Here is a 19,313-nt window from a genome sequence, read left to right as displayed (position 1 = left end):
AGTTGGCCCAGTTAGTTTTCATTGTGATTCGAATCTAGGCTTCGCCGTATATATAGTTGGTTCTGCAGCTAGGGTTTCACGATTACGGACCATCTGCTGCGACGATGGCGGCGGCGGCGACGGCGACGGAGTCAGTCCAGTGCTTCGGAAGGAAGAAAACAGCTGTGGCAGTGGCGCACTGCAAGCGCGGCCGTGGGCTTATCAAGGTTAACGGGGTTCCCATCGAGTTGGTGAAGCCGGAGATCCTCCGCCTCAAGGCCTTCGAGCCGATCCTCCTCCTCGGGCGGCAGCGATTCGCGGGCGTGGATATCCGCATCCGCGTCAAGGGCGGCGGCAAGACCTCCCAGATCTACGCCATCCGCCAGAGCATCGCCAAGGCCCTTGTCGCCTACCACCAGAAGTACGTCGACGAGCAGTCCAAGCAGGAGATCAAGGACATCCTCGTCCGCTACGACAGGACGCTGCTCGTCGCCGACCCACGCCGGTGCGAGCCCAAGAAGTTCGGAGGTCGGGGTGCTCGCGCTCGGTTCCAGAAGTCGTACCGTTAGATCGAGACACGTACGGTCTGCCATTTCGTGCCTTTCCTGTTTTGCATGCTTTCCCTTTGTTGTCCGATGCGATGGATTTGCTTTCGAAACGTAATTACTCTCGATTTCGAACCGGATGATTACTAAAAGTTGCGATTTTTAAGATCACTCAGTAATTTATTTTATCTGCTCCTCGATTTTGAATTATGTGTTCTAGTTATTTCTCTCTGTTCGTAATTGAACTGTATTCTTCTCGATCATCTGCATGTCTTGAATCCTGTTCTTCTTCACCAACTCAATCTTTAATTGCTTTTATCGATCCACCTACAAGTTGAGAGATCGATTTATGGATGGATCACCATCGACGTCTGGATGAGCAATGTGGTCGCTGGTAATCGACACTCCTCGACTCCTCGCCGCGGCACAGTGGGAGTTGCTACGTCCTGCTCCGCCGCAAGCTGTTCGGCGGCCACAGGGCGGAATGCTTGCGCCGACTTCAAGAACAAGGCAATGATCGAGAGGGCACGACGACGCAACAGTCTTCCTCCTCGGCCACAACTGCCGCCGCCGGCGCATGGCGCCGTCAATCATTACCGTCCTGCGAATAATGCAACGACTGCTGTGGAGCAGATGCCGCCGCCGCCGCCTCTGCAGCCTTTGGTGGTTGTCAATTCCGGCGATATTCATCAGCGGCATTAATTTCAATTTTTTTGTCAAATAAATAAAAAAATTAGCATGTACCTAAAAGATCAAAAGGACATTCTAAATTATATGAATGATTTTTTTAAAAAAAAATAAAACAAAAAGATATATGTTTTATCTCAATAATACTTCTTTATTCAAGGGTGTTTGAATATGCTCCGAGAGCCATTTTATTTTGACACTTTTTTATCCATTTCAACAAATCTTCTATCATAATCAACTTAACTATAATCAACTTAACTAGCTCCGAGAACCATTTTATTTTAACTCAAATGTCATGCTAGCGTTTGAATATGAAAAATTCTTGTGAAACTCAATTGATCAACTCTAGATCAAGATCGAATACCTGAATTATAAAAAAAAACTTGACCCATAATTGAACAGGTCAAAAATCTGACTCAACCAATGCACCTATTTGTTTTGACTGAACCGAATTGGCATTATCTAGTTGAATCCAGTGGTATGGTCCGGCTTCAAAAATACTTATCGAGCCCTAATGATGAAATAACAACAGGATTCAAACTGTTATGATCGAAAAAAATCTAACAAGGACAAGAAAATTATTCCTTACAACTGGAGGATGAACTGTCTCATCCCATCTCACGTTATAAATCTACCAATTAATATTATTGATCTCCAACATATGAATCTGACACAAAATATATGTAACTGCAGCATGTAAAGGAAGAACCACGTTATCGATTGCCTTTTGGCCTTGGTGACTGTAACTCATGAACAATGGATGTGCTCAGAGAACTTTTCTGATCTCTTCAACTAGACGTACTCTGGTGGAAGAATCCATCTGCATCAAAATTCGTCTGTCAAATTGTTGCTTACAGTAAGATTTTTAGATTATGACAGGCAAAAGAATGAAAAGCTTAAATTTGTTGACGACAAATAGATTTTTCAGATATGTATTCAGATTCAATGGAGAATTTGAGTGATTGATGAGTAGTTCCTCTTCCTTATGTTTTGGTTTGGAGATAACTTACCTTGCTAAGAACAGCAGCAAGACACTTGGGCAAAATTTGCAAATCAGAAGCTGATTCACCAAGATTTGTTAGTTGTTTGGTTAATTTTTCGACCCTCAACTCTTCGAGATACTTTTCATAGTTCCTAGGATCTTCTTTCCAAGAAAAGAAGACATCATCATCCGCCCAGTTAGCACCTGCAGCTTGGACTTGCTCTGATGCCAAGAACCATTTCTTCACCAATTCAGTTGCAGATGTATGCGATAGCTGCTCTCCGCCAACAAATCTAACAGTTTTCACAAGTGATCCCTCTGAAACTCTCCTGAGCAGCCTCTTATAGAAGAAAGAACGAGAACTCGCCCAGTCCACTACTTTCTTGATGACACCCTTTGCTGCCATTCGAAGAGAAGTATCGTGTAGTTCAGCAAACTGTGTGGCTATTTGAGTGTATACCGGTAACAACTTCTTCTGCCGAGTCATTATGTTCCTCCCTATTGCTTCAACATCTCCTATGGCTTTCCCAGCTCTCGCATCTTGAAGCATTGCATTCAAACTGATAATCTCAGGGTCAAGCCTGCCCATGCACTCGATGAGGTCTTTTGCCTTGAATTTGATCTCAATCATTCCTTCGGGTTCAAGAACATTGCCCTTGGCAGTCCTTTCAGCATACATCTCAATGTGCTCGGGATTGATCTTACTGTCAACAACAACCCAAGCGCCACCACGGAGCTCACCAGTCATGGGGATATACACAAAGACAGGTTGCTTGTATGTCCTCAGGTTCTCGACAATGGTGGATCCTGCCTGAAGTATTCCTTCAAACAGGTCCCTCTGGCCACCAGAAAAGCCTCTCCAGTTGGCAAGGATGAAAAGTGGAAGTTCTTCGTGGTTGAAGTCTAACAAGGCCTGAGCTGTCTTGGTTGCAGAATCCGGGAACCAAACCTGTCCCGCTTGTGGGACAATTCGTTCATGGGAATCAAGCTGGCCAGGATCTGCAGGGATCACTTGCATCACTGTCTGCGTCTCAACGGCTATAATTCCTACAGGAATTCCACCAAGCTTCGCTCTTCCTGTTACCACTGTCTTGGCCCAACCTTCCAGTGTCTCTATAAAGCTTCCTTTGTCAAACATGCCTCCTAGCCATTTGCCACTGTTGTATTGAATACCGCAAATAGCAGCACGGGGATCACAAGAATTTTCAGGGAAATATTCTATCGATCTCTCAGGGGGATCAAGGGATCTCAAAATGGGAAGGGGGCCACCAACAAAAGGAGGAACATAGCTAAGCCATCTCAGAATGGAAGAAATGCCTTCAAGATCATCTGATACAGTCAGATGGACAACCCCATTTGTCGCCATGATCTTAGGTCCACCCAACTGCATGTGCGAGCTGTAGACTTCACGTCCAAGAAGCTTGTTCAGTGTGGAGTACCCGGTGAGAATAATTGGCTGATCAAGACGTTGAATGCACCTCATGCCAAGCCGAGCAAGATAAGCTCCAATGCCAACAGTTCTTCCAGTCACATAGGTGAGAGTGAATATCTCATTATATGCTTTTGAATAAACACCTGCGATGGCACCACTTCCAGACAGGTTCTCCACCCCCAAGTCATCTGCTTTTCCAACAATTGTGTCGATGACCCATCTTGTCTCGCCATTTTCCAGTTTGAGTTCATGAGCCATAACAGATGAACCAACGCGATTGTAATCTTCTGAACTCAAATAAAAGTACTGAAAGCCACGTTCTGGGCTTGCCTCATCAGACCACCCAACCTTAAAGCAAGATTTTATTTCTTCAGCTGCTCCAATCCTGGCACCAGAATTTGCAGCTAAATAAATCAGAGGGAGCTTTTTATCACATGCTAAATTGGTCACTGCATGAAAGAATGCGTCTTCCTTTGGACCAAATGAACCAACTCTGAAAGTGACATCGTTTGCCACGACTATGATTTTCCTTCCATCAGGGAATTCTGGTGTAGACATCTCCATTAACCAGGCTACCATACCTATGTCATTGAGACCAGAGGACCGGCTAACGGTGACTAAAGGAGTATTCCAATCTCCATGATTGTTTGCAAATGCCAACTCTGTCACTTTAATGAGATCTCTATTATTGTTTACCCTAATGTTACCAGATGTGTATGATTCCCACAACCGTCTAAGCGCCGTCTCGAATGCCTGAATACATGGTAAACACATCTTTACAATGATATAACAGGGAGGTAAATTTAACATATGATTCTGCATAAGCTGCTCTCTCATGAGAATTTGAAGGGAAACTTACCAATGGGAAATCATAGCAGTAAGTTGTGCTATTCTTCCTGGCGTTTAAACGCCTTTTATCAATGGGCCCTAGTGCTGGATATTGAGCATTTAACGGGATGCCATGGAGAGGACCGCGCACATCCGTGTAGGAATCATAAGCCATTTCATGAGATTTCGAATCTTCCACTTCCCGATAAATCTAAATAGGAAGTATCTAACCTCAGACAGAATGATGATAAAGATTGAACATAATCATCGGATAAAAAAATAAACAAAAAACATATTAAATGAAGAGTAGAAGTACATTTAATGCTTCATACTACTCCCTCAAGTTAGTTTATAAACCACAAATGATGAACCGCTCAATAGTGACTTACATGGACAGTGCAGGTATGACCAGTGACATTGGTCACCACAATTCTCCAAGCACCACTAGCGGGTCCTACAGAATTAAGCCGTAGCTTCACTTCCCACTCACAAACAGCCAGACGATGCATCCGAACACCGACTAATTCATGAATTTTGACAGCCATTTCATTTAAGATCGTATGTATGCTAATTTCATCCATTGTTCTGGATAGAAGGGAAAGTTTGCATGTTAGCCACCAAAAAGACAATTAAGCATTTCCAGTGTTGGATGAAAGTTACTAGGATTCTGGTTAGGAACAGGTAAAGGCAATAGCTTAGCATTACTACAGAGAAGCTCATGAAACAGAACAGTAGGAGAAAAGAAAACAGTAACAAAATTTAGAAGTAGAACTAACCTCGAAGGTGGTAAAAGATCATGAAATACTTGCTCCCTTAAAATGCAAATATACATGTGAGAGTAATCAGATCTGATAGTTGCGTTGTGGACCTGTAACTCCAACTCTTCTAAAGCAGTCATTAACGACCTCAATATGCTTGTAGAGGTAAAGGACAAATAAGGTTGGGCACGATATATTTCTATGTCAAGGGATGGGCTTGATCCAAATCCAGCATTTGTCCTTGGTTGTCTCAGGATCGTTCGGAGAAACATCCGCTTGGTATTAGCATTATCTAAAACAGTGTACAGATGCCATTGGCGATCCCTTGATGGGGTATACTTAAAGTTTCGGAAGCCTTTCAGCTTTTCCTAAGGTGGCATAAACAATGACAAGTTAAGCTCAATCCAAAGGAGAAGATGAGAAAAGCCTATGAACAATTCAGAATATAGTGACAAACCAATTCTAGGAATGTAGAAAGAGGAGGTTCCACATCACGAAGTAGAGGTTCTTCTACATAATACTTCTTTTCAGATGACCAGTGAAAGGAGTGGCGCATAGGAGTTCGTCCTTCATCCCTTTGTATGATACAGCTAATAACACCAACTCCTGAATCCAGAACATCAGAGCTCAATTTATTATCTCTCAAAATCTTTGCCAGTTTATCTACCCTTTCCTGGGCCTGATCTTCATCACCGCTGAGAAAAGAAACTACTAATATTCAAAGGACAACCTATTATAACTTTTCGATTTGCAACTGCAGAGATGTGTACCTGTCCTGTAAAGTGCTCATTTGGTTGTTAATGCCAATCAAAGCAATATGAATCATATTGCCTTTGCCAGCATGAGGAGGAAGCTCATTTGTGATTCCAGTCCCAGAATCCACAAAACGAGATGTCTCTTTCAAGGCAGTGCTAGTTGCTGATGTCAGAAGCTGAAGAGATTTAATGATAACCATCGCCCCCCATCTCTTCTCTGTATGCTCTTGGTAAAATTCCCATGATGCTATCAGACCAGAACGGTGCCATTGCATCCGAATACTATCCTTGATGATATAGGGCTGCAAAAGAAGTCTCCAGTCAGAAAAATGACCAAGTGTTTTCTGTCATTCACACTTACGAAGTTTTACCTGGTATAATCTACGTATATATGTCTCGACGACCCTTCTTTGGAGGGTAGGATCAGAATGATCAAAGAGAGATATAAGTGCATCCTCCACAGCTAATGGAGCACAGACAAGATCTTCAATCCTCTCATCAATAGCCATCTTCCTCCTAGGGGTTGAAAGGCGTTCTCCTTCTTCAGTAAACATTTCCAGTTCAGAAAGATTTCTCGCGATGGTTGTCCGTAACTCACTAAGTTTAGTTTGCTCACGAAGTTGGCTGGCTTTCAGTGCCAACTGCAGCAATTAAATATGTCAAGCACGGTGAATAAGAATGTCCTTGCAAATAGAGCAACTCATATTGATTTAGACATAAACAGACCTCAGAGTAACTTGTATGATTAAGAGCAGAGAAACGAATTAGCAGATCATGGTAGGGAGCAGGGTTGGGATAAACCAATGCTTCCATGAGTCGAAGTATCAGCTTGTTTTTATTTTTCACACCCTTCAAGCGCAGATATTACATGTCGTCATTGCAAATATTAAAATTTTTATAGTACTTCAGAAGCAGCAATGTGATTCAAACCTGGTGAGACAGTACTATGTCTACCACCCGGAGTAGATCCTTCTTGTGTTGAAGCCGGAGTTGTTCTATGACATCAGCCTGTACAAAGAAAAGAATTGAACAATTTTCAGTGAAAAGTTAATATAAGGGTTGCACAAAGCAAAATTTTTGATGTCACGAACCACAAACATAATGAGTCAGTTTGAGAATATTGTACCAAACGGTAACATTTTGTTCATTTTACCATATATAATATTTGCTACTTGGCAATTTTTAACATAACAGAACTTATCATCTGATATCCAATTACCTGAATGTTATCACTGAACAGTTCCTCAACAGATAGATACTCTTCGAAAAGCGACCGCACAATAACACAGGCATGACTTTCTCTGCCACCTTCATATGACTTCACAAGACTCATCAGAGGCTCCACAAGCCTCTCCTGTGCAGCTTTTTCTTTTTCAATGCAGGATGAGAGATGAGACTGCAAGAAGAATACTAGAGAAATTCAACTTTGTTTCTAAAATATCGACAAATTAAGTGAAAATTTAACTTAGGCCACCTGACCTCAAGAACCTTCTTCAATAACTTGGCAGGGAATTCCATATTTGTCCCAAAAGTCGCTTCATATTCCTTGTATCTCATCTCCAACTAAATTTACACAATATAATATGCAGTGGGTCAACCATTTCACAGGTTTGGTAACATAAAGAATGGATAATCTGACTGATTCAGATATCACTAACCTCATTTCTTAGAACTTTTGGTAGACGAGTTGCCAATACAGACATGCTTTCTTGCCATTGAAGGAAAGGGAGCTCTGGACTATCCAAACAAAGCAGCAGATCTTGGACAACCTAATAATATTCGAGTTATTAGCATACCCCCCACTGGAACATCCTAAAGACTGAATGTAGAACTACTCTTAATAAAAGTGAAAAGCAACATGAGGAAATTGCCACTGGTGCCTCACAGTTTAGATTAGTAGGACTATGTTTAGCAATGATGAAATAGAACAACAAAGTTATGGACGCAGTGAGAATAGACCTGATTGACCAAGAATGGGAAATAGTAAAAGTCAAAATCAAGACAAGTGAAACCAATGTTCTAAAAAACTGGAATGAGGATGAAAACTGAAGCAATCGAGTCATGGGAACTACCACTCCACCCAAATCAACTAGATTAACAAAAAATAAGTTCCAAAAAAAAATCCAACTAACCCAATTCCCATAATTTACAGGTGGTTCTACCAAAACATTTTCGGAAAAAAAAATCAAGCCCCAGAAAATTCATATTTGTTGCTTTATATTTCCCTAGTTATATAGCAAAAATTATAGACTTAATTAGCCATATCAAACATGAAAATGAATAAAAAAATTGGATATCTCCTATGCCAAAGATTCAATTGGTAACACACCTCATGAAGAAAACAGGTTCCAATTTTTAGAACATGCAGACTTTGTATACAACTTAGAAGAGCAAGATATATAACAAAAAAAATTTCCTAAACAAACACTAAATATAAATAAGAATCCTAATAAATGGTGCTTACTTCAATGATGTTGTGTTCGTATCCTGCAAGAACCATTCGTGCAGCATTTAAACTTGCAGCACATTTTTGGTGAACTTTGCCAGAAATTGCAGTTGGAGGCCCCAGTTTAGGAAAAGTGCCATGAAATGGCTCAGCTCTTCTAACAGCAGATGGATCATCCAAATCAAGCCTTGCTATAAGATCACCAGCCTACAACAAGAGGTTGGTTGCCCTTTTAACAAGGATGAAGACAGATCGTTAATGAAGAGGAAATCTCCCTAATGCAAAACTACCTGCATTGCCTGGCCCTCAGACATCACAAAATGAATTACTCCAGAAGCTGGCAATAGCAATGGCATGCACATCTTCATAACCTCAACTTCAGCATATGGTGTGTCAGTCTCAACATGGGTACCATCAGAAACCAAGAAACGAAGCAGTTTGCATGGTGTCTCAGCCACCAATTTAGAAGGATCATGGTCATTCTAAACAGAGAGAACATAGACGAGAAGTTAAAAAGAGAAATCAATACCTCCCAATAAAGGTGATAACGTGGCCAATGTAATGCATCAAAACATAATTTACAAAAGTTCATATGGACCTTTCTGTGCTAAGTTTGGCAAGTAATAATGAAAGTAACAGAGGATAAAGTAACCAAAAATATGAAAAGGTAATTCTTTGACATGCTATCATGTTAACTCCTCAAGGAATTTCCATCGCAGTTCTAATCACCAGTGACACATTTGATTGGACTTCTGCCAAAATTCAACCTGACCCAAGATGCTCCTGTCATGACTTTTTGACCAAAGAACTCAGATGGTAATATAAGTATTAATTTGATTCAGGGCAGGTTCAGGCACGAATGGAATTTCATAGAGAAGGGTTGTCAGTTAGATTTTTTAGTTAAAATCTTGACACGACTAAATTTAATCAAACTGGATCAAATGTATCTACAATTTTATTTAATAATGCCAAAAAGACCAAGGAAAACAGAGAACCAGGGGGGGAAAACTCATACTTATAGGTGTGGACAAGTTGGATCGTGCTCAGGTGATAGACGGGTGGCCTTCTTTAGACCTACCAACAAACCTCTGGTGTTCAGGTTAAATGGATCGAATACATTTACAACTTTATCTAATAATGTTAATAAGACCAAGGAAACCAGAGAACCAGTATGCTTTTTGGTTTGGGCAAGTTGGATCATGTTCAGGTGATTGAGGTGGCCCTTTTTAGACGTATCTATAAATCTCCAGTGTTCAGGTTAGATGGCTGGACCCATTTATGATATTGTCAAGACATTTTCCCCAATTGCTCATTTTTGGTCTCTCTTTCCCCTTCACATATTCACTCCGATTCTTATTACTTTTAACTTTTTGAACAAAATGAATCCCAAAAATCATTTTGAAGCATGATGACACCATCTAGTAGCTGAAATAAAAGATAAACAAATGTAAACAACCAAATTTTGCTATTTGTTAACACAACGAAATAAATATGAAGAATGATTATATGCATTTGTAACCCAAGAAAATATACTGAACAGAACTAGTTTAAATACTACAAATTAACAAATATAAAAAAAATAATACTTTTTTTTTCAAATCATTAGCAAGTTTGTGGTCATGCCTAAGTTATGCCAATGTTTCAGAAAAGTCAAATAGTGGATGAAAAATCTAATCCAGAAAACAACTCTATCTAGCAACAGCTAAAAAACAAAGACAGCAATGCAGAAAGAGTTTACCTGCAATAAACAAGTCCTTCCATCAATAAGAAGGCGAGTACCAGCAGCCTCTTCTTCAGCATATATCACATGACTTTTTCCATCTAACTGTGGTTGTTGAAATAATTCAGAAACAATTACCAGCTATGTTTTACTTATTCCTTTTTACAAAAATTGTAGAAAATAGTACAGATGTTGTAAATATCATACACTCTCAATTCTGTTTAGATTACTGCAGTTGATTACTTTGTCTTCATAATTGTGGATAAACATGAACTTCGAAATCCATCAATTAGAGCGAATCGATTAACACCATGTGAACATACACAACATATACATCATGCTTTGTTTCCTTTTATGAAGTTTAACTCATGCTAATTGTGTTTTAATCCCTTATTGTGTTCCCTTTCACATACATCATATAAGATTACATAAAACCCTAAAGCAGATAAGTTTCCTTATTTTCACACATATGGGGCAATTCTCTGCTGATGAGCTTATGCATTCACATTTTGGCACTGGGATCATGGGAGAAAAGGCATTTTAAGATATGATCGTAAACAAATTAGAACATTTTATAATTGATTGCTCAGTCTTACAATTATGAGCCCAGAAGATAAAGAGATGCATGAGAAGCCAAAATTTGTATTTCTCAAGGATCTAAATTCTACTTCTCATCAAAATGCTCGATGATAACAAAGATGAGCAATCGGTAAAAAAACAGTGTTGTTCATAGGGTTAAATGAAAGCATAAGGTTGGCATGGGCAGATGCACTAAAATAAAAAGAAAACTCTTACCTGCATCAGGAGACCACCATCTCTCAAAGTATGAATTTCAGCTTCAATCTCTGATTCATTCATCTTTAACTTGTAGCTACCTGGTCCACTCCTTACCATTCCAATCTATGATATCCTCCGACAAAATAAGTACTTTAGCACCTTCAAACAGTGTGGCCCCCAACAAAAATAGAGAATTACCGTGTATTTGCTCCCTTCGATATTCAAAGTAACATCAGAGTTGACAAGTGATATATGCTGCAAAAAAATAGAGAGAGAAAAAAAACAATGTCTGACTACTAAATTCCAACATTTGAAGAAAGATTAGAAAGCATCTAGGTCCTGCAGTCAGTTATAGGATAAGGAAACCGCATACCTTAGGTGGGATTTGCCCTTTTTCAAGATAACCTACATATTCCGAGACAATGGATGCACTGCTAGTAGAAGCTTTCTGAGGATTACAGACAAGAGAGATTAGTAAATGCTAAGTGTGGAAAAATCGAGTTAAATAGTAGAGAAAAGGTGACTTGATGAGACATACATAAAGTGCGCCTCCAACAACTGAAAGGTACCAAGGTGGTCTCTCAGCTCGGACCCTCATAGCAATTCTACTGTCCAGCCAACCTGTGTGGATCTTATTGTCTCTGTATTCTGAAGCCTACAATTGCAGAGGATGAAACTGAGCATGTGTACAGAAGTAGATAAATGTCATTTCGAAATATCTTACATTGAGGAGATCAATTGTGTAATCAACATTTGTGTGGATTTCTCCACGAATTTGTATCTCTTTCAGCCCAAGAACCATATTAGCGATTGCCAAAGCTCTAGACTCTCCGAATGCAAAAACATGGCCTGAAATAAGTTGAGAAGTTTGTCAAAAACAAGAACATATATGTCAACCATTCACAGTCAACCAGAAAACTAAAAACTTTAATTAGGATGCACTTGGCCAATTTCAGATGAACCATACCAAATTGAGAATCAGAGAACTCATGAATGCCACCTCCAGACTGCAAATCAAGCAAAATGGATGTTACTTAAAGGAACTTAGCACTTTTATATTTAGATAATAGAAACTTTTTCTTTTCTAGAAATAATTATATATAGTGAGAAGCACTATATAAGTCACAAAGATATGTTCCAAATTCACTATAAATCAGCAATCCAACAGTCAATCCATCCTGTGAAGATGACGAAACCAAAAAACGTAGAAACAAGATTACTAATGAACAAATAGCAGTAAAAAGTATAATGATAAAAGAAAAAAACTTCATCGGTTACATGTGGATCTAATAGACTAAGTTACTAATTAGAAATATGCAGAAACAAAAAAATTCTATCCTGGTCAGCCTAAAATACTGAATAAAGATTTGCCAACTCTTTGTCTGGAGTTTGAAGCAATAGCAATCGATTGTTAGTATTTCCCCATAAATGGAATACAACCATAAGATTTGTAGATTAAATGAAAAAAAAAACTAAGATTCCTTAGAAAGCAAACCTTAACAGAGAAGTAGGCCCACACATTAGGTTTGCTTTTAAAACTCAATTCCTGCATATATCAAGATACGAGAAATCAGATATTTAATCAGGTTGTTTATGAATCTACAATACGACAAAATAATACATTTTTCAAAGGTATCACCTGCACTTTTCCACTAGTAGGCTTGAACCCATCATCTGGATCCTCACTAGTGACACGAACAGCTACACAGTGTCCTCTAGGCCAAACAGACTCAGCCTTATCAAAGTCAAAAGGAGTTGCCAGAATAGATGTTTTCTTCCATGCATCATAACCTCCTCCATTATCCATTCCATAAAACCGTCTGATTTCTAAATTCAAGATAAGAACAGCAGACAGCATAAATAAATGGACAGTTTGTTAACCATATGGGTTATAAAGTTTTCACCTGGAATTTGCCAAAGAGGTATTCCCATCCCTACAGCAACTTGAGCTGCAGGCAAGTTTACATCAGCAATCCACTCAGTTACAGGATGTTCAACCTACAAAAAAATTTTAAAAACAAAAATATTCTATAGAAAATTTTAAATAAACCATCTGCAGTTTACAGTGACTGTAAATCAACAAACCTGTAATCGAGGATTGAGCTCTAGAAAGTAGTATTCACCAGTTTCCATGCTATAAAGATACTCAACTGTAGCAGCACCAACATAACCTACACATTTTGCAAGCCTTCTAGCAGCCTGCTCAAGTTTTTTCACTGTCTCATGAGGGGCTACTGTAATAGGACCTTCCTCAATAATCTGGTAACAATTTATTGAGTTGTCAATAAAGTCATTCAGTTATTTTAGATTCAAAAAATAAAAGTTTATTCGGGAAGAAGAATGACAAATTGAAGTTTTTTGAGTTTGAAAATGAAGTTGAAAAGAAAGAGGATTCTCTCATGCTAGAATAGTTAATGCAATTATGATAAATTTGTTGGCCATGAATCTGTTAATATGCTTATAAATTTCAGAGTTAAAAATTTGTCAATTGGACTGTTTTCCTTTGAATCTAAGTTATGACTGTAAAGGAGAGACCAGAGACAGAAGCCTAGAAGGGGATAATATACAGAAACTGCTTCTATGTAGAAAATAGGGAGGACACAAGTGGATATACTTCCAAACTCCAGATCATAAGGAAATGGTTCTGAGAATCTAACAAAAGAAAAGTAAGATGAAAGTGAATAGAAGCTTGCCTTTTGGTGCCTCCTCTGAACACTGCAATCTCTACTGTGCAAAGCAGCCACATTTCCATACTGGTCACATAGTAACTGTACTTCTAAATGCCGACTCTAGATGAAAATGAAACTTTAAACAATCAGACAAAGCAGATGAATGGAGTACCACATGATATGGTCTCATGTTATGGCTCTTCGACTTAGTATTTAAGATTAATGCACTAACCAACATCATGAAAATTAGATGAACATGTAAGCTTCTACTAGATTAGGAAAAAGAAGATTGTTTTGCTGGATTATCTTTCACATACTTTATACCAAAGGGCAGTGGTATAAAAATGCACACCAAGGCACTGCTATAAATTTATTCTAGTATGTTCAAGCTCTGCAACGTATAGGCATGATAAAACATCTTTTCTTTGGTTATCATTAGTCTAAAAGACCTTAAACTCAGTGAAGCCCAAAACCATGTTTCAAATAGATTTTCCAATTATGAAAACTTGAAGTATCTCACCTGAGATGCTAACTTCATTATGAATATTGGAGACCCAGGAACTTCACCTTGCACTTGTTTAAACAGAGCTCGAACTTCATCATCATTGTGAACCTGTAAATCTCAACTAAGCTTAATAAAAACAAAACTGAGAATCCAGTTGATCTAGTCTGATTATTGAGGTTGCACTTGACATAGTTTTGGTGATTTGGAAAGATCCAAGTAAGATGATGAAGAAAAAAAAAATCTTCAATCCTAGAATAGAAATAGTTGTAGTCTTGATCAACCTTCACTGGATCATCTTTACAAGAAGAAAATAAATTGGAATGGAGAATACGCAAAAAGTCTCTAACAATTTAATCACGTCCAGCTGTGTAAATAATTTGGTAGTCTCATGAAAGCAAACTTAGAACTTAGAAGATATGTTAACTAAGAGTTCATAGGTAAACTTAATTTACTGCAAATTTCTATGTCAAGAAATTTCTTGGAATTGTTTATTAATATCATAATGATAGAAATGAAAGAATTAAATATTGCTAAGGTTGAATGGTGTTTACACCTTCCTTATGCCTTTACCACCGCCACCCCAAGATGCCTTGATCATGGCTGGGTAACCAATCATCTGACAACTAGCCACTGCTTCCTCTGTTGTATATACACAAGCTTCCTTGTATATTTCCTCCGAAATTGTATCCAAACAACTATCTGGTGGTATTCTAACCTGTAATTTAGGTTGTTTTAAACTGTAAATTATGTGGATGGAAAAGGATTATATCCAAATTAAGTGAATAAGACTTACATGTGAGCCACTCCAAGAAAGTGTTGGTACTCCTGCAGCTTGAGCAATCAAAGAAGAACCTATTTTATCCCCTAGTGCTGCCATAGGTGCAGCAGGAGGCCCGAGAAAAATGATTCCCTTGGCATGCAGTGCATTTGGAAGCTCAGGGTTCTCAGAAGCATGACCCCAACCAGGCCACACAGCAGAAACATGAGTTATCTCTGCCAACTGCATTATTTTCATTTTCATGAGCAACAGGATATTCTCAAATGCATAAACGAGAGATAAGCATAGTAAACCTCAACAATGAGTTGAACATTAGCATAATTGTTGTTATTGGTTCCACCAGGTACTTCAACAAATTGATCTGCAATCCTTATGTGCTCTGCATTAATTCTCATATCTTCAGGAGTTGCCATAGCCACCAAAAGAATTGCCTTTTCAGTTCCAAAAGTTTCATAGGCCCAAGTTCTGACACTGCGAATGAATTTAACTGCTGCCATTCCATTGTTTGCAATCAATATGCTGTGAATAGGTGTCTTTCCACCAAGAGCCTTGCAGAAATCATCCACTTTAGACAATGCAGCTGCATGTCTGACTTGAAATGCTCCAAATCCATTCAGGTGTAGAGCTTCAACAATTACAGGTTCCCTTTGAGCTTCAGACATGCTGCACATAGGAAATAGGACATTAGATTGAAGAATGTAACTACAATCATTCTCAAACTCATAGCTTCCAAAATAATCAAGAGGCAATTAGATAATTCCAAACTATAACTAGTAGATGATGCCTTCCGAGTTCTTTGCTCCTAACAACAAAGTTCTTGATTTAGAAAATGCTATCATGAATTACAATGTATTAGAAAGCATCAAAAACGGTGAGGGTTAGATACGTATTTGAGAGTTGTGAAATTACTTCTAGTTTTAATTGCATATCGGCACTAATCTAAGACTTGGATGAGTATGAAACTTCATATTGAATCAACAGTCAGGAGATTAAAACATTAAAAGTACAGTTTTGACTAAATAAATCAAAAGAGCAACTAAAAGTCCTTATAATTCTAAAAAACCTAGGGGGAAAAGTTCGATTATGAAAACCTTGGTAGACAGATTGCAATAACTTATCCCAGCAAAGACAAACAGCAACAAGACCAACTGGCCAAATAACGTAGTTCGCCTTACTCTTCACAACATACAAAAATAAAAGACTCAGAACATCATCAGCATCAATAACACGCGATCAGCTTTCTTGTATTAATCGTCTAAGAACTGGGAAATAGGAAAGCCGAAACCATACTAAAGAGATATTAAAGATACGGAACAAACCAATAGGAATCAACTCCCAGAGTACTCAATACAAAAGCTTATCTTAATTCCGTAAAGTATCTAACTCGTAACTACCAAGTTCAAATCCGCGAGGAAACAAAAAGGTGGAATCTTGGAGGCTACGAATTAAAGCGAAGAGACAAAAGATCTCACACTTCGAAGCAGGCCGCGATCAGTTTGGCGGAGAACGCACTCGCCCACGTGGAACTAACGATGCCCAGTAAGCGGGCAGAGGACCTGAGAAAGGGGGGAACCCGGGGGAGAGGGAGGGGGCGAAAACCAGCGAGGAGGGGACGGAACCGAGAAGCGAGGGCTAGATATTGAAGAAGGAATGGTGCGCCTTAAATGGGCAGGTAAAGGTCCACGTGATAGCGAATTCTCCGAGCCCGCCGTCTCCCAGTCTCGCTCCATGCGGAAGGAAGGTCGAGCCGCGCAACCCCCAACTACCACCTTCTTCTGATCCAAAGCCTTCATTTTGACCCAAGCTACCACCACCATTTCCACCGGCGCGGATCCGACATCCCATCGCCATCGAGATCGCTCCGCCCGTCAAATCTACGACTCCACGTCTCGCGGATGCTCCGATCGCCTGCTTGATCCACGCGATCTGCTCGATCTGGGGCGATGATCCGGCGATCGGTGGTTAGATGGGATCGGGTGGGCTTGGAATTGTTGACCGAGAGTTGGGTGCGGTTTTGATCACCAACCATCCTCTTTTCCTTTTTTTTTTTTTATAAAAAATAAAATAAAATAAAATAAAAGTCATTTTATTCTTTAAAAATATTTTTTTAATAATTATTGAAATCTTCAAACCCATTTTTCTACTGATTTCGATTTTTTAATAATTAATAAAATTGCACCAAACATTTTTTTACTAATTTGTACTGAAATTAAATTAACAGCTGTTTATTTTCCATTTTTTTAATAATTTTTTTTTTTAAAGTGTGTGTGTGGATCTGAATTTCGATGAGTATTAATTCAATTTAATTCGGGTAGGTAGCGTTCGTGGCTCAGAATAAACGCGTCGGGTCCACAATGTGCGAGGAGAGCCCACCTGAAAAGGAGTACGCTGTCTGGTGTACTTCGGCTGATCCGGAAACTGATTTGCTGCCTGACCGGTTTCAGTCTCACCCGCGCTACTTCAGTCCGTGACGACTCAAATCCGGTACGGTTCGGATGAAATTTTAACGGGTATACCCTTATTTTTAAATTAAAATATTTTTTCATTCAATTTCTTATGCTTCTTATCTTAATATTATTATTTTTTATAATCTAGGTCTGTAATCTTCACCTAATTAATTCTAAAAAAATATCTTTCTTATGATTCATATGGTAAATTTAAAATGAATTTAGGTGCACTCAAAATAGACTTTTAAAAATCTTGATTGAACATGACTATTCCTATTTGAGATCACCTATGAATGAGTTATCAACTAATGATAAAGAAGTCACATAAGTTCCACAAATGGTGGAACTCTTATTAAGCTACAAAGAGAAAGATGATAAGAATAGAGATCAAGGGTACTCTGGCTTAACTACTCGTACATTCAAATTAGGTTGTGAACCGGAGATGGAGAAGAAGAAGATCTAGAAATGTTAGAAAATAAGAGTGTTAATTGTGTGTATGCGTACCTGCGTTTGTGAAAAACGTGGTCATTATACAAAGTCATTAGAGGAAATATTTCATCAACGATTAGAGAGTGCATGTCACATCAAAGGTAAGGAGAATATCATGTTATTATGATAGTTAAGTGTACTATCGTCCCATGCCTGTATGGTTCAAGACCATGTTATTTTAGGGGGGAGAAGATAATATATCATTGCATGTTTCACTATCCTGCATGTCAGTCTGATGGCAATTCGATAAGTAATTGGGGTATCGAGTAGGTCACGGAGTCAATTGACCAAGGGATCGAGTCAGAGATCGCCCATTGAACTAGTGGGGAAAACTCGAGCTTAGAGTTTGGGACATCAAGGCGAGCTAGGTGATGAACCAAGCTAACTGTGAGATTGAGCACCAAACTGAATCAGTCGTCCACGAAATCGAGTCTTGGCTCTGTTGTATTACTGTTAATGGAATCGAATCTTAACTTTCTTAACTTAGGTGTACTAATCCATGACAATGACAAATTGAAATTGAATTGAATAGATAAAACTTTGTCATTAACAATAAAAAAATTAATTAATTCCATTAATTATCTAATTAAATTAATCAAAAATTTCATAATAATCAATTACTTTTGGACAATTGAGTTTATCAATTAATTATTGAACCTACTATTTCATTGTCCCAATTTATCCATTGATCAGTTAAATTGCATAATTATTATCGATACATCAATCAATCGAATATTCATGACATAGCTGTCAGATGATCTAATCAATATAATTAAATTTTTAAAATTAAATAAATCAAAATACTTAAGATTTTTTTTTAAAAAAAATCTGAATTAACTGAATTGAATTTCCAAATTTAATCGGTTCAATTCCTTATTTTAGTTTAATCAAAATTTTACTTACTCCTATCTCTCAGTAATTTACGAAGGCGAAACTATTTTAAATTAAGTTAAAAATTATTTTAAATTTAATTAATTATTTTAAATTTTAATTAAGTTAAAAATAAATCTAATATTATTGTAATAATTTTAATTAAAATTAATATAATATAAAATAGTTTAGTCAAAACTACTCTAATTAAAATTAAAATGTTTTTATCAAAATTATTATAATACAAAATAATTTTAATTCAAGTTATTATAATGTAAAATAATTTTGGCGATCTTCTAAATAATTTTTGTTTGCTATAATTTTGATTAAAAGTGTAGAAATTTTATAGGTAGTTTTTAACTTATAATAAAAATATTATATATATATATATATATATATATATTATTGAAAATCTTGACCAATTCGGTCCAGAGTTCTAACAGGAGTGAATGTCGGCTCAAGAGAGTCCATTCGATCGAAGCTCAGAGAATATCTAGCTTAGATAGAGAATAGGTGTATCGATCTGATCTATCAATATAATTAATTCAATTCGATCCGATCTATCAATCTGATTAATCCAATTTTAAAAAAACCAAGTTAAGTTAAAAGCTTTTGAATTGTTGATGTTTCAGATGAAATTAAATTC

General features: G+C 38.0%; 2 protein-coding genes across 3 annotated transcripts; one reads left to right on the top strand and one right to left on the bottom strand.

Annotated features, from left to right (window-relative positions):
* Positions 1–92: 92 nt before the first annotated feature.
* LOC141829503 (small ribosomal subunit protein uS9-like) lies at positions 93–734 on the top strand. The gene has a single exon (XM_074716992.1). The coding sequence runs from the start codon at positions 105–107 to the stop codon at positions 546–548; it is 444 nt and encodes a 147-aa protein (XP_074573093.1). The 5' UTR covers positions 93–104; the 3' UTR covers positions 549–734.
* Positions 735–1,690: 956 nt separating this feature from the next.
* Positions 1,691–16,481, bottom strand: LOC141830039 (acetyl-CoA carboxylase 1-like). 2 transcript variants are annotated; one of them, XM_074717520.1, is made up of 32 exons: positions 16,334–16,481; positions 15,155–15,524; positions 14,877–15,083; positions 14,637–14,798; positions 14,099–14,191; positions 13,603–13,698; positions 12,995–13,168; positions 12,814–12,907; positions 12,549–12,736; positions 12,405–12,455; positions 11,877–11,916; positions 11,634–11,758; positions 11,448–11,564; positions 11,283–11,357; positions 11,108–11,164; positions 10,928–11,032; positions 10,151–10,237; positions 8,703–8,894; positions 8,431–8,619; positions 7,625–7,735; positions 7,446–7,529; positions 7,186–7,362; positions 6,897–6,974; positions 6,693–6,815; positions 6,338–6,607; positions 5,982–6,268; positions 5,669–5,906; positions 5,230–5,579; positions 4,843–5,038; positions 4,485–4,664; positions 2,222–4,378; positions 1,691–2,031 (listed from the first exon to the last, which is right to left on the bottom strand). In XM_074717520.1, exons 2-32 carry the CDS (start codon positions 15,521–15,523, stop codon positions 1,978–1,980), a joined length of 6,726 nt encoding a protein of 2,241 aa, XP_074573621.1. In that variant the 5' UTR covers position 15,524; positions 16,334–16,481; the 3' UTR covers positions 1,691–1,977. The 2 variants fall into 2 exon arrangements, with proteins under 2 accessions (XP_074573621.1, XP_074573622.1); XM_074717521.1 differs by lacking the exons at positions 13,603–13,698; positions 14,099–14,191; positions 14,637–14,798; ... (1 more) ...; positions 15,155–15,524; positions 16,334–16,481 and having other exon boundaries at positions 12,814–12,858; positions 12,995–13,011.
* Positions 16,482–19,313: the final 2,832 nt, after the last annotated feature.

The sequence above is a fragment of the Curcuma longa genome, chromosome 5 (assembly GCF_044706935.1).
Source record: "Curcuma longa cultivar G26 ecotype Majalengka, Jawa Barat chromosome 5, ITB_CL_G26_1.1, whole genome shotgun sequence".
Taxonomy (NCBI): Eukaryota; Viridiplantae; Streptophyta; class Magnoliopsida; order Zingiberales; family Zingiberaceae; genus Curcuma; species Curcuma longa.
This window is presented reverse-complemented; position numbering and strand designations above follow the sequence as displayed.